Source organism: Periplaneta americana, chromosome 15 (genome assembly GCF_040183065.1).
Source record: "Periplaneta americana isolate PAMFEO1 chromosome 15, P.americana_PAMFEO1_priV1, whole genome shotgun sequence".
Classification (NCBI taxonomy): Eukaryota; Metazoa; Arthropoda; class Insecta; order Blattodea; family Blattidae; genus Periplaneta; species Periplaneta americana.
The window spans coordinates 65,538,247-65,550,818 of NC_091131.1; the positions used below are offsets into that span (position 1 = coordinate 65,538,247).

General features: G+C 35.4%; 1 protein-coding gene across 1 annotated transcript; it reads right to left on the bottom strand.

The window, feature by feature from the left end:
• Positions 1-2,924: 2,924 nt before the first annotated feature.
• On the bottom strand, positions 2,925-11,174 carry LOC138715040 (cuticle protein 1-like). Its single transcript, XM_069847476.1, has 2 exons — positions 11,044-11,174; positions 2,925-4,605 (listed from the first exon to the last, which is right to left on the bottom strand). Exons 1-2 carry the CDS (start codon positions 11,146-11,148, stop codon positions 4,303-4,305), a joined length of 408 nt encoding a protein of 135 aa, XP_069703577.1. The 5' UTR covers positions 11,149-11,174; the 3' UTR covers positions 2,925-4,302.
• Positions 11,175-12,572: the final 1,398 nt, after the last annotated feature.

Consider the following 12,572-nt stretch of genomic DNA (forward strand, 5'->3'; position numbering starts at 1 on the left):
GAGCCTCACTCGCTAGGGGTTGATACGTATTGAGCACAATGGTCAGAAATCATTAACTGCGCTTACATCGATTTCATTCTAGTTGAGCACAAATAACAGTAGAAACGATTCTACGAGAAGAGCACAAATGCACAGAGTGCCTACATTCCCCAACTTCACAGGCCTAGAGTGCGGAACTGTAGGCAGCTATTAATGGGTGTCGAGTTCATCTTTGTCAAGCTTGGTTTCGACAAATTAAAGAACTAGAACTATCGACATTTTATAAGGACAACCAATCCGAGTGTGATATTTGGCTGCGTTCAATTTTTGGACTTGCCTACCTTGATCCAACGGAAGTCGACACTTCACTTGTAGATGATTTCACGTCTTGCCAACCTATCGAAGTCAGTAGATTCAGCGATTATTTAGTAGACACGTACGTAAGTGATATTGCACTATTCCCTCCGCAAATGCGGGCATCCGAGTCAACAGACTCTCAAAGGACTACAAATGCTTTCGAGGCATTTCATTCTAAATTCAATAAGAATTTTCCAGTCCACATCCAAACATATATGCATTTCTTATATTCTAAAAGGAGCTGTATTAACATAAGAATCTGCAATCGTCAAAAGAAAACCGCTCGACGAAACATAAAAAAACTAGATATTTTGACAGACATATTATTAAAATATAAGACGGAAGTAATTTCTCGATTAGACTATGTAAAACGATTAGTCTATCACTGCAGATCTTTTTAATTAAGACAGTTACATGATTTTAATTTTGACCAACATTTTTAACCATATCAGCAAATAATTTTGACCAACATTTTTAACCATACCAGCAAAATCAATGGTATCAGTCCTAAGTCTGTACAAAATGGAAAGGAAAATGTGTCAAATTGTTTGTGCTCAACGTAATAAACGATTTCAGACTGTTTGTGCTCTACTGGAATAAGAAATAAGGGTTGTTCAGGTATATTGTGCTCAATTTGTATGCACCCGTCGCTTTTCCCTAATATCTCATTGGCCCAGCTGTTATTTAACATTTTCTTAAAAATTAAAGGAAGAATTCAACTTTTATTCCTTTTTGGCAAGCTGAAAACATAGAAAGAATTATTATTATTATTATTATTATTATTATTATTATTATTATTATTATTATTATTATTATTATAAATGCATTAAATTTTTCAGCGTGTAGCTCCTTTATTTTATTAAGGCTGTTCTACTTGTCTTTTTTCTAGATTTTACAAGCCTATTACTTATGTTCAGCACTCAGATTTATAACACATAATATTAGATTCCTAGCAAATCTGATAGACTTCCCTTATTTTTTATATTATTCTGTCAGTATCTTTTTATATCTTACTACTTACGTTCAACTTTTTGGTTTATAATTAGGGACAGGATTTTTATGTAATTGCATATTATATTTCTTTCAACCTAACCGTATATAAATAACAAATATTTGCGAATCTTGTAATTACCATTAATGTAATCATATTTGATACTACATATTTTTACATATTTACCCCACATTACATATTATGGCTTGGTATTACATAAATCTACATATTTAGAGGGTTTATTCATTTTTACTTCTCTAAAAGGAAAAAAAAAAGAAGCTTCTATTAGGGAAGTTTACAATTTGAAAGACACAGATTTAAAAAGCCTTTTTACCTACCCAAGAAAAGATATTTTTCGGCACGAAACATAACATCCTTAGTTCCAGGCAAACAACAGTTTGTAAATGCCTATAGTTTGAGGTTTTAGTAGGTACTTTGTTTCTTACAGGGAGCAGCTAAAATGCATGTGTGCAACATCTCCTCTTATTTTCTCCTAATCCAGTAAAGCGAAACAGTGCTTGCAGTACTGTTGTGTCATTCATTTCACTCAGTTCTCTAGTTTTAGTACTTACAGTATAAAGTGCAAGTGAGTTTATCTACTGCTTTTAACTAACTAAAATGGCCCCTGTATCTTCAAGCCTAGCGACGAAAATAAAATCATGGATTGCGATGGACGGTTTCACTACAGATGGAAAAATTGCAACGTGTCAAGTATGCGGTAAAAAAGTCGGGTGCTCTATGAAATCACAACTGGAGAGTCTTACCTATCCTCTACCTGCCACATATTGATATTAAATATTTTCATGAATTTACATATTTTGGTGCATATTCAGCTTATTTTTCTTACATAAATATGTATATATTTCACACCTGGATATTACATAAAAATCCGGTCTCTATTTATAATACATTAGATTCTTAGCAAATTTCTCATACTTCCTTCATTTTGTTAAAATTGGTTTGTTCATTGTTTCTATGTAAGTATTCCTATCGATCTTCGACCTTATGGTTTATAAAACATGAGTTTCCCAAGAAATCCGTCATTGCCTACTTGGTACAACGAACGTGATCTAGCTATTTCTATGTTAAATTCCCTTTCCAGTCAACTTATAAGTATTTAATTGATTCAGTATACATGTGTAAATCAATATAGGTCTACATAGCTATGTTATTTTTCAGTGTAGACTAATAAGTTATATGCCTGACCTTTCCGTTATTTGTTTATTTCAACGCCAACATATCTGTGTTGTTCCTTAAATACTGCACAAGAGCATATGTGGGCCTTCCAGCTCTTCAAACAAGGACAGATCTCACCTGGATACTTTTTTTCCGCCCATAAAATGTCTGTTTACCTCTACACGGAAACTAGTATGTTAAACCTGTTTATGTTAACGCATGTGGAGCATGCATTGCATTCTTTTTGTCGCATACAGCTACCACTCTGCGTATTCAATTTCACTTGAAGGATACTGTAATACTTCTATATATCACTTTACATATTAATTTCAATTTAACCATAAATTATTTTAACGAAATTACTTGCATTTTTACAGAACAAGAAAGCAAAAACCAAAGAAACTTTACTGAGAGGAAAAGATTAAGTTTGTACTCCTTTATTGCTGACAAATTACAAGAATACATAGCATTTAAAAGCTTCTTCTACTTTCCATCATCAGCGTTCGCTCACTTTTTCATTAATTATTTTATTCTCTAAACCAATTCCACTACAACCAATTCACGTGGGAATTGTATATTGTGCGGACACCCCTCTCCCTTCGCTAACCTCATTCTCACACAGACTTCCTGACTACATTGAGGTCCACTACGAACTCGATTCTGTGTAGACAACCCATCAGCGATTCTCAATCTATAGGTGGTACGCAAGCCACTGCTGGGTGGTACATAAATTTTGAAATATAAATGATAATAAATAATAGCTGCTTTCTGTATATTTTATGGAACACTCCATTGAATAAATTCAAAGATTAACTGTTTCTTAATTAAACACGCCTGAATAAAGCAATAATTGTTGGTGTTGGAGCAAAGAAACGTTTATTCTGATCCTGGAAGCGATGACACATGTCTTTTCCCATAATAAATTTGGTTAATGGTACTGCATATTTCCTAAGTTAAAAATAGTGGTACGCCATTAAAAAGGTTGAGAACCACTGCATTATATTATGCCCCTTGGAAAGTGATCGGAGAATGCTATGAAATGAGAACAAACTGGAGAGTTGACGGAAAGATATAAATGCTTATATACTGGGGAAACAGGAGAACCCCGGGAAAAACACCAATTGTAGTCTTGTCCGCCGTAGGGTCCTATTGGTTTTTCACATGAAAAAGTTCACTCCTTTTACTCTCACTGAGTGTTTAATTCTTTCTTTATATTTTTATTATAATCGATTTCCACTGACTGAATACTTTGACTCCTACTATCCTGGCTTTCTTTAAGAATTAATAACAAATATTGTATATCTGTTTTACCAATTAATAATACTCACTAAAGTTTCATTTTGTACCACTTTCTTCCTTACCAGCTACTATCTCTAAATCCTGTGCCTTTCATTGTTACGGTGACATACATTCTCTCTCTTCCAATAGTCATTTTCCGGTTAGTCAGGTGGGTTTAGCCATTCTCAACAGGCCTAACGAGTGGTATTCTTTTGCCTCAATGTTGATTTCAGGATGAAAGTAGATTCAACTTTCGCATCGCTGTGTTTTCTAATATTTTTACCAGGAACGGAGAAAATCTAAACTAAATCTCTTAGTCTTAATTATTTACAAGTTTGAATATTCCAAGGATTTCTTTAAAAAGAGAGCGCAAGCATTTATAGCATTTAAATACATAAATATCTTCCAAGTACCAATTAATGTCCTGCACTCTTGACGGGGTAAACAAGTCAAACAACCAAATAAAGAAAGTGGAAGCATATCATGCAGTCTTTATTGAAAAGCAACAAGTCTCAAGCGGTTCAGTAGCAGTACGGGTAGTTGGGGCAGGCGGCGGCACTCACGCCGGCGGGGTACTCGCGGACGTGGTACCCCAAGGGGGCGTAGCTGCCGCAGTACGGGTAGTTGGGGCAGGCGGCCGGACTCACGCCAGCGGGATAGTTCTGCGCGGCGGTGTAGGGGACGGCAACTTGGCCTAGGTTGTTGTACAGCGCCACCACGGCGTTGTCGCAGTGCGGGTAGTTGGGGCAGACTGCTGGGTTCAGGCCCGCGGGGTACTTGTCGGCCTGAGCCGCGGCGACGGCCACCAGGGCGGCGAGGATCACCTGCAACGACAATGGCACACTCAGACAGGGAAGAAATCGAGAGGTGCATAGCTTTACTATGCTGCATATCTTTATGTAGAACTACGTGTTACATGTGGGTGCGATCACTTGTAGACAAGTATATAGCTTTAGGCTCTATGTTGTATATCTTTACGTAGCAGGGATTGTTGACTAACAGTGCGCTAATCAAGGAGAACAAAGGAAAACAAGGATAACAAGGGGAATCTAAGGAGTATAAAGGATATACAAGAAGAAAAGGGAGTATACAAAGAGAATAAGGAATTCAAGGAGAACAAGAGGAATACAAGAAAAACAAGAGGGAGAATACAAAGAGAACAAGGGGAATATAAGAAAAACAAAGGAAAAACAAAAATAATAATGATAATACAAGTAGAATAATGGGAATAGAAGGAGACCAGTGGGAATAAAGAATAACAAGGGAAATCCAAGAAGTACAAAGTAAATAAAAGAAGAAAAGGAGTATAGAACAATACAAAAAACAGGGAGAATACGAAGAGAATAATGAGAATACAAGGAGAATAAGGGGAATACAAGGAGATCAATGGAAATACAATAAGAACAAAGGAAATACAAAGAGAGCAAGGGCAATCCAAGAAGTACAAATGAAATAAAAGAAGAACAAGGCGTGCAAGGAGAACAAGGGTGTCGAGGGAAATAAAAGGAGAACAAGGGAAATACAAGATGAACAAAGAGAAAACAAAAAGAATACTGGGAATACAAGGAGAACAAGGCGAATAAAAGAAGAGAAATGTAATACAAGGAGAACAAGAGGAAGACAAGAAGAATAAGGAGAATAAAAAGAGAACAAAAAGAATGCAAAGAGGAAAAGGGAAAGACAAGGAGAACAAGAGGGATACAAGAAGAACAGGGGTAATAAAAAAGAAAGATAGTAACGAAACAGATTATGAAAAGGAGGAATAAAAATTGTATGATTAATAAAACTAGTAGTAGTGGTAGTAGTAGTAGTAGTAGTAGTAGTAGTAGTAGTAGTAGTAGTAGTAGTAGTAGTAGTAATTACACTTTGGGTTGGTTTCCTCAACACGTAGTGATAAAGAAGTAAATAATAAATAAAAACAAAGAAGTAAATAAGTGAATAAATGTATAAATAAATTAATCAGGCGTTTCGATTAAATCGATAGCTCTACGAAGAATCGCTGTGTCCAAGATTTGAAGCCTGCAATTCGGGTCGTCTTTAGATTAGTTACCACAGCTCGTAGCCATAATGAAGCGAATGTCTTATCCGCGGGTATCATGTTATGTTCTTAATGTGCATTTTTAGTTCAGTACTATCATTTATGTAACATGGATGAAATAAAATAACACATGTAACATCAATACAAAGCGGGCCTGCCACCGTGGTCAACATGTATGGAATGGACAGAATCAACAATCTCCACTCCGCTATGAGTTTGTCGTCCCTGATGATGAGAAACTTTAAGGCGAAGCTGACGATGATGCCGAAAAAGAAGGAAAAGTAGGTTATGATGATGATGATGATGATAGTGCCCTATTTGTTACTCGTACTTTCCCACAGAAGGAGATGGCTCTCTCTCTCTCTCTTTTACAAGTTAGTTTCCCGTCCTTTCCTCTCTCTTTTACTTTTTATCCAGCAACGAAAATTTGCATCTCACATGAAAAACCCTATTGCAGTGTTATACAACAGTGAAAGAATATGCTATAAAGGTTGGAAGTGATATAAATGTGCAGATTAACAGGTTATTCTTTTCACATAATACAACAGAATTTCTAATACCATTATATTAGTCCCAACTGAATACTTTCCTCAGAAAAAAAATCCCCTACATGTTAACATTGTTTTACTTGATAAGCAGGCCTACTATCCGAACTATTCTGATTCCTCACAGGGGAAGAAATTTCGGCCAGAGTATGGGACCGATGCCCATTCAGCATCGTGATGAATTTGGGCAACGAAATCAGGTTTCGAAAACTAATTATAATGGTTGGGAGGACCATCGTGCTGATCACACGTTAGTGTTCTAGTTGGATGATCGTTCACCTCTGCTGAGTCTGATCGGCCTTGGCTTTTCCTGGGCTGTCACGCCACGAATTACACACACATACACATAATGTGTATGTGTGTGTGAATGAGAGAGAGAGAGAGAGAGAGAGAGAGAGTGTGTGTGAGTGTGTGTATGTGTGTGTCTGAGTATACTGTATTTTAATTTCAAAATTTCGCTCAAAATTTATGTCGTTTCAGTTTGTAGTATTCACATCTCCGTACTGCAAGAATAAAATACAATAGGCTAATAATAATAATAATAATAATAATAATAATAATAATAATAATAATAATAATAATAATAATAATAATAATAATAATAATAATAAGGAAGTTAAAGAAAAGAGAAGACGTTGTTGGTGATGGTGTTGATAGACAGTATTTATGTAATCATTTTAGTATGTTAAGCGTCAACACTTGTGGTTGTAATTTGATACTAAGTTGGTGACTGGTTCAGAAGCATCGGACTCTGTAATATTCACTCAATATTTGTCTTATTTCTGCTGGCGGCACGTTTCATATAACAAGGCTGACAATATTTTCACTACTAATCCATGCCATGTACGCCTACAGCCGATGAAGAAATGTCTTAAGTCTACAGATCCTGGATTTATTTTTTCACCCGACTCTAGAAGGGCACTGGTGATGAGCGGCCGACACAATTCCAGACTCATATTTAAAACAACACAGGAAACCAGACCGACAACGGACAAACATTTATCTTTCAGACGGGATTCGAGCCCAAGACCGTGGCGTTTAACCTATGTCAGACTTTTCATCAATCACGGCCGGTTGAAAATATTGCTGCAGGTCCTCATTTTATCTTCTTAGGGATCCTGTTTTAACGACACCTGAATGTTCACAAAACAAGACAGTCTAAAAATGCGTGGCTGTTTTCAAGAACTGAAATAACAATTATATTAGGAAAAATAAAGTTGAGAATGTCTAAGCGATGGACGAAGACCTCAGGCAGCCACCCGGCGCCTCTCAAACTTTCTACTCCAAGCATTCATTACATAGCTACTTAATAATGCCGAGAAGAAAACACGGACTTCTGCAGTCATTGGTTCCGATTTACAAGGATAATTGAAGAGTCCACTGCAAGAATGATGGATGTCATTTGGAATTCATTTTGCAGGAGAAGCAATTGAAAGTTTGAAATGCTTAGCGCTCAAAGCTTAAGTGTGATTTTCCGATCATTACTGGACAATGACTATCAGTGTTAATGCCGTATAACTCTCTATGTACATTCTATATGTCTTAAGCTATGCATTGACAGACTTGGTTCATTTTCGACAAGAAAGTGACATCATTCTTGCAGTGGACTCTTCAATTAATATGGTACCGCGAGATGATTCTTTTGTGGTCCATCAGCAAGTGAAAAATTGTGTTCTAAAATGCGAAAAATTCTTGTGTTTTAAAATTACTATTACAGATTTCCTATAGATAAATATAAAGTACGACGAAAATCCCAAATTCTTCAGTTTTAGTACAGTAGTTATAGAGAATAAAATGTGGATATAAATATGATGTAGCCTAGTAACATATAGAAATTTGAGATTAATTATTGTCTGCAGTCTAATTTTTAAATATCATTTTTCTTATTATTTATTAAATAATACTGTTCAAGATAATTCGAATCAATTCTTTACTACTGCATTTCCCATATTACAGGTACCTATATAATATACTATGTACGATTTCATTTAATTTTCAATATAATACACTTACACTTAATATAGAACCTTTATTTAGGAATCAGCAGAGATAAACGTTTTCTCTTCATTGAAGCCCTGTCGTAAAGTGTTGCGAGTAAGGGCGTCACTTTATTTGGCGTCCATATTAGTGTTGGAATGTTTTCGCTCCGCTTACTTCAAAGACAGATGAAGTGCGGATCGTGAACAATAGCAGTTTGAAACTCCCTTTCAGTATAAGTCTGAGGATAATCACAATTCGAATTTCCGAAACGTCCTCGAATAATATAATATAATATAATATAATATAATATAATATAATATAATACAATGCAATATACAAGTGTAATATAATATAGTATATTACAATATAATGTAATAGAGCAAAATATATATTATCATTATAAATATATTATTATTATAAATATATTATTATTAATATTATTATTATTATTATTATTATTATTATTATTATTATTATTATTATTATTATTATTATTATTTTCTCCCAGTCCTACAGGATAGTACTCCAGTATCTATTACAGACTTCGTTTGCAATATATAGAAAGCTACAATGCGTGTGGAGGTTTGAAAGATGCCTATGGTTCGCAGATGTTCGACATAATTGCATTCCTTGTATAAGTACATGCATTGGATTACTTCATTTTGCTTCTATTAATTAACTTGCTAGGTTTTTAAAACACAACCACTTCAACAAAATATGTTTCCTTCTTTCTTTTTTCCATTGCCATTATTATTATTATTATTATTATTATTATTATTATTATTATTATTATTATTATTATTATTATTGCAACAAAAACATTTGAAATAAAAGCATTAAAATGATAAGTAAGTAACGCGTTAAAATAAAAAATCACATATTTTCTTCAAAATATAAGACAAACACTAATAATGTTTCTTACAAAATAAGTTAACAGTGCTGAAAAGTTTCAGGTTTCATTACACAGTACAACAGAGTCATGTTATTATTATGTAAATGGGATGTTTTTTTACATTGGAGCAATGTGGATTATATGCTCTAAATACATTTACAACTCAATGCATTTTGTTACAAAATTAGTGTTCTATAGTGTCAGTAAAATGTGTTCTAAAGTGTCAGTGAAATGTGTTCTATAGTGTCAGTGAAATGTGTTCTAAAGTGTCAGTGAAAAGTGTCGTAGTGCCAGTGCAGTAAGTAAGTTATGAGAGTGAAGTGAAAGAGCATTAGTACCAATGTGAAACTTATGTAGGCCCTCTACATATGTAGGTTGTAATGGAAAATTAGCTTCACTTATTAATTAAGTTCTTTTATGTATTATTATTAATTGTAATTATTGTGTATTTTGTAATTATCGTGTATTAATTTTTATTGTGTACAATAACGTTACCACTACCACCGGGTGTTTGCCCACTTGCAGTATAAATAAACAGATACAAAATGTAAGAAGCGTCGAATGAATTTACATACTTATTAAAATTTTTCTTATTTCTTTTTAATTGAAACATGCAGCTGAACACGTGTTGATTAACTCTGTATATCGCTAGTAACAACGATTCTTCATTCCAAAGCAATGATTTCTAAAGCAAAATCGAACATTCTTAGTAATATCTTCGTTTACAATGACCGATTAAAGAAATTAACTGAAAATGACAACGAAGTCAAGAAATAATATATAATAGAGTCAGAAGTATAGGCTAATGATTAATCAAGTTTTCAAAGTGACTTTGGTTAAAGAACATACTAGAAAAGAATAGTAATGCTAGGAAAACGGACAGGGCATGGTTGCGCCCCACGGTCAGGTATGATGCAGCAGATAAAAAACGGTTCCTGTTTTGTGGGCATAGTTGCGCCCTGTTCCCGTCAGGTAGAGAAAAGGGGCCTGGCATAGTTGCGCCCCGATGAAATAGGTAGAGAAAAAGATATTACGGGAACTCGAGCCTCGTAATCAACCAACCTTATTGATTTCTTATTCGATTTAATATTCATTATCGATACCGTTAAAATGAATACCATGAAGTTGGCAGTACTTTATTAGCTGACACATGCAAATGAGTGATTTTTGACACCGTCTGTAGCGTATAGTGAGGTTAATTTAAAATGAATGTTAAGTTTAGTGAAAAAGGTAAAGAGTTAATAATTCACAATGGTTCTAAGTTTCGATTTGCGAAACCCTGTAGCGTACGGTTAAGATATCGGTGTAAAACAAAAAATGCAGTTTATTTATTGTGTGTGATCGATAAAAAAATATTATTGTAAATAGAAAAATTTATCATATGCTACCTGATTCCAGTGCAGCTACAACTATAATATTTTTAAGTAGGCCTAATTTATTTATTTTATGACAATCACTTTCGTGTGTACTACACGCATAGGGGCGCAACTAGGCCATGTCCATTCTGCTACCTGACTTCTTCGGGGCGCAACTATGCCATGCCTAGGCCTCTCAATTGACCGCGGGGCGCAACTATGCCATGCCGAGGAAAACGAGTAAAAATTTTGAGTGAAACCATAGCATACCACTACAGTCTAATGCTTATCAGGAAGACGAAGAAGAACAAGAAGAAGATTTTAAAATTAATTTTGATTAACTCAGATTTGTCTTGACACTATAAGTTTGCAAGTGATGTTCTATGGTACAAAGAATTCCCACAAACAGACATCTTGAATGATCTTGCCATGGATTATCGGATAGTACTCACCAGCTTGTACATGTCGATTGTTGTGGCGAGGTTTCTGCGACTGCGCGAAGAGGAGCTGTCTCCTTGACAACAATACGCGAGGCTTTTATAGGCGAGGCGCTCCATCTCGGTAAATAGAGCAAATTGATCCCCACCGCCACAACCACTACGAGCATGAGCGACACAAGAAGCAAATAATCCCGCTTCGTAAGTTGGACGCCTGCCATCTTGGGATATGAAAGATGGCTTCGAGCTATCAACTAATAGCTAGCTTCACACACATAGGTAAAATTGTTAAAAAAAAAAAAACATATGAAAGAAAAATTCATGATCGAGTGATGAAGCGGAACACTTGGGCACGTACATCGTGTCGAAAAGAACACTTAAATACATTGATACATTGTATCGCCCTTCAAAATTAGTCACTCTAAGCAATGTCAAGGTCATTTGTTTGGTTGCTCTGTATCTAAAAGGCTGATTATTTCAATACGAGGCAATGATAACAATTTCTTCAGGGAATCTTTAATAATACAATAATTATTTATTACTTTTTCCATATAAAAACTGAGCAGGAGAGCCTTCTGTTATGCAAAACGTCGCCTTTGAGATATACTCATATGTCCACAAGTCCCTTTATTTATGATTGACCAGTCATCATCATCATTATAAACAGCATCAGCAGAATGACAGGGACTATAATATGGTGGCTCGATCCTATCATCTCATTATTGGTCTACAGTCGTTTCGTCTTCCAGTGAATCTGTTGTATAGTCAACTGTCCGAAAACAGATCTGAACCTCATAAATGATACCAACAAGGCACCACTTATGAGGCAACTAGGCCAGAAGATAATGGGGTAGGGTATCCAGTTCCTTTTCCCCTCCGTTGCATACTAGTTACATATTACACTAACCATACTTGAGATGTATACAAACAACTGTTCTTCCTCTGACACATATCGTCAAGTGAGATGTACTGCCTGATAATAGAGGTACATCAGCCAGAATCTCAATCAGAGGTACCAGTGAGTCTATAGTTCATCATTTTTTAACATAGTCTTCATTCTTTCGTTTTTTTTACTTGGTTATTTAACGACGCTGTATCAGCTACGAGGTTATTTAGCGTCGATGGAATTGGTGATAGCGAGATGGTATTTGGCGAGATGAAGCCGAGGATTCGCCATAGATTACCTGACATTTGTCTTACGGTTGGGGAAAACCTCGGAAAAAACCCAACCAGGTAATCAGCCCAAGCGGGAATCGAACCCGCGCTCGAATGCAACTCCGGAACGACAGGCAAGTGTCTTAGCGACAGAGCTACGCCAGTGGCTTTTTTTCTTTATGGTTCTTTCACTTTTGCCATATATTATCGTTTAATTTTAAACTCTTGAACCCCAGTTCTTATCTAATGTCTTAATTTTGTTATCTATGAGTCTATATCTCGCCACATGTCATAAACACTTCATTTCAGGAACTTTTATCTTCATTTTTTTTTAATTCTTGTGGCTCTATCAGAACCCAACGCTCGTCATTACACTTCAGCAGAGATTT

Bases quoted from the DNA above. Each gene is read 5' to 3' on its own strand.
- LOC138715040 (XM_069847476.1), bottom strand. From the start codon at position 11,148: ATGGAGCGCCTCGCCTATAAAAGCCTCGCGTATTGTTGTCAAGGAGAC. The intron at 4,606-11,043 runs GTGAGTACTATC...TTGTCGTTGCAG, and splicing joins CAATCGACATGTACAAGCTG to GTGATCCTCGCCGCCCTGGT.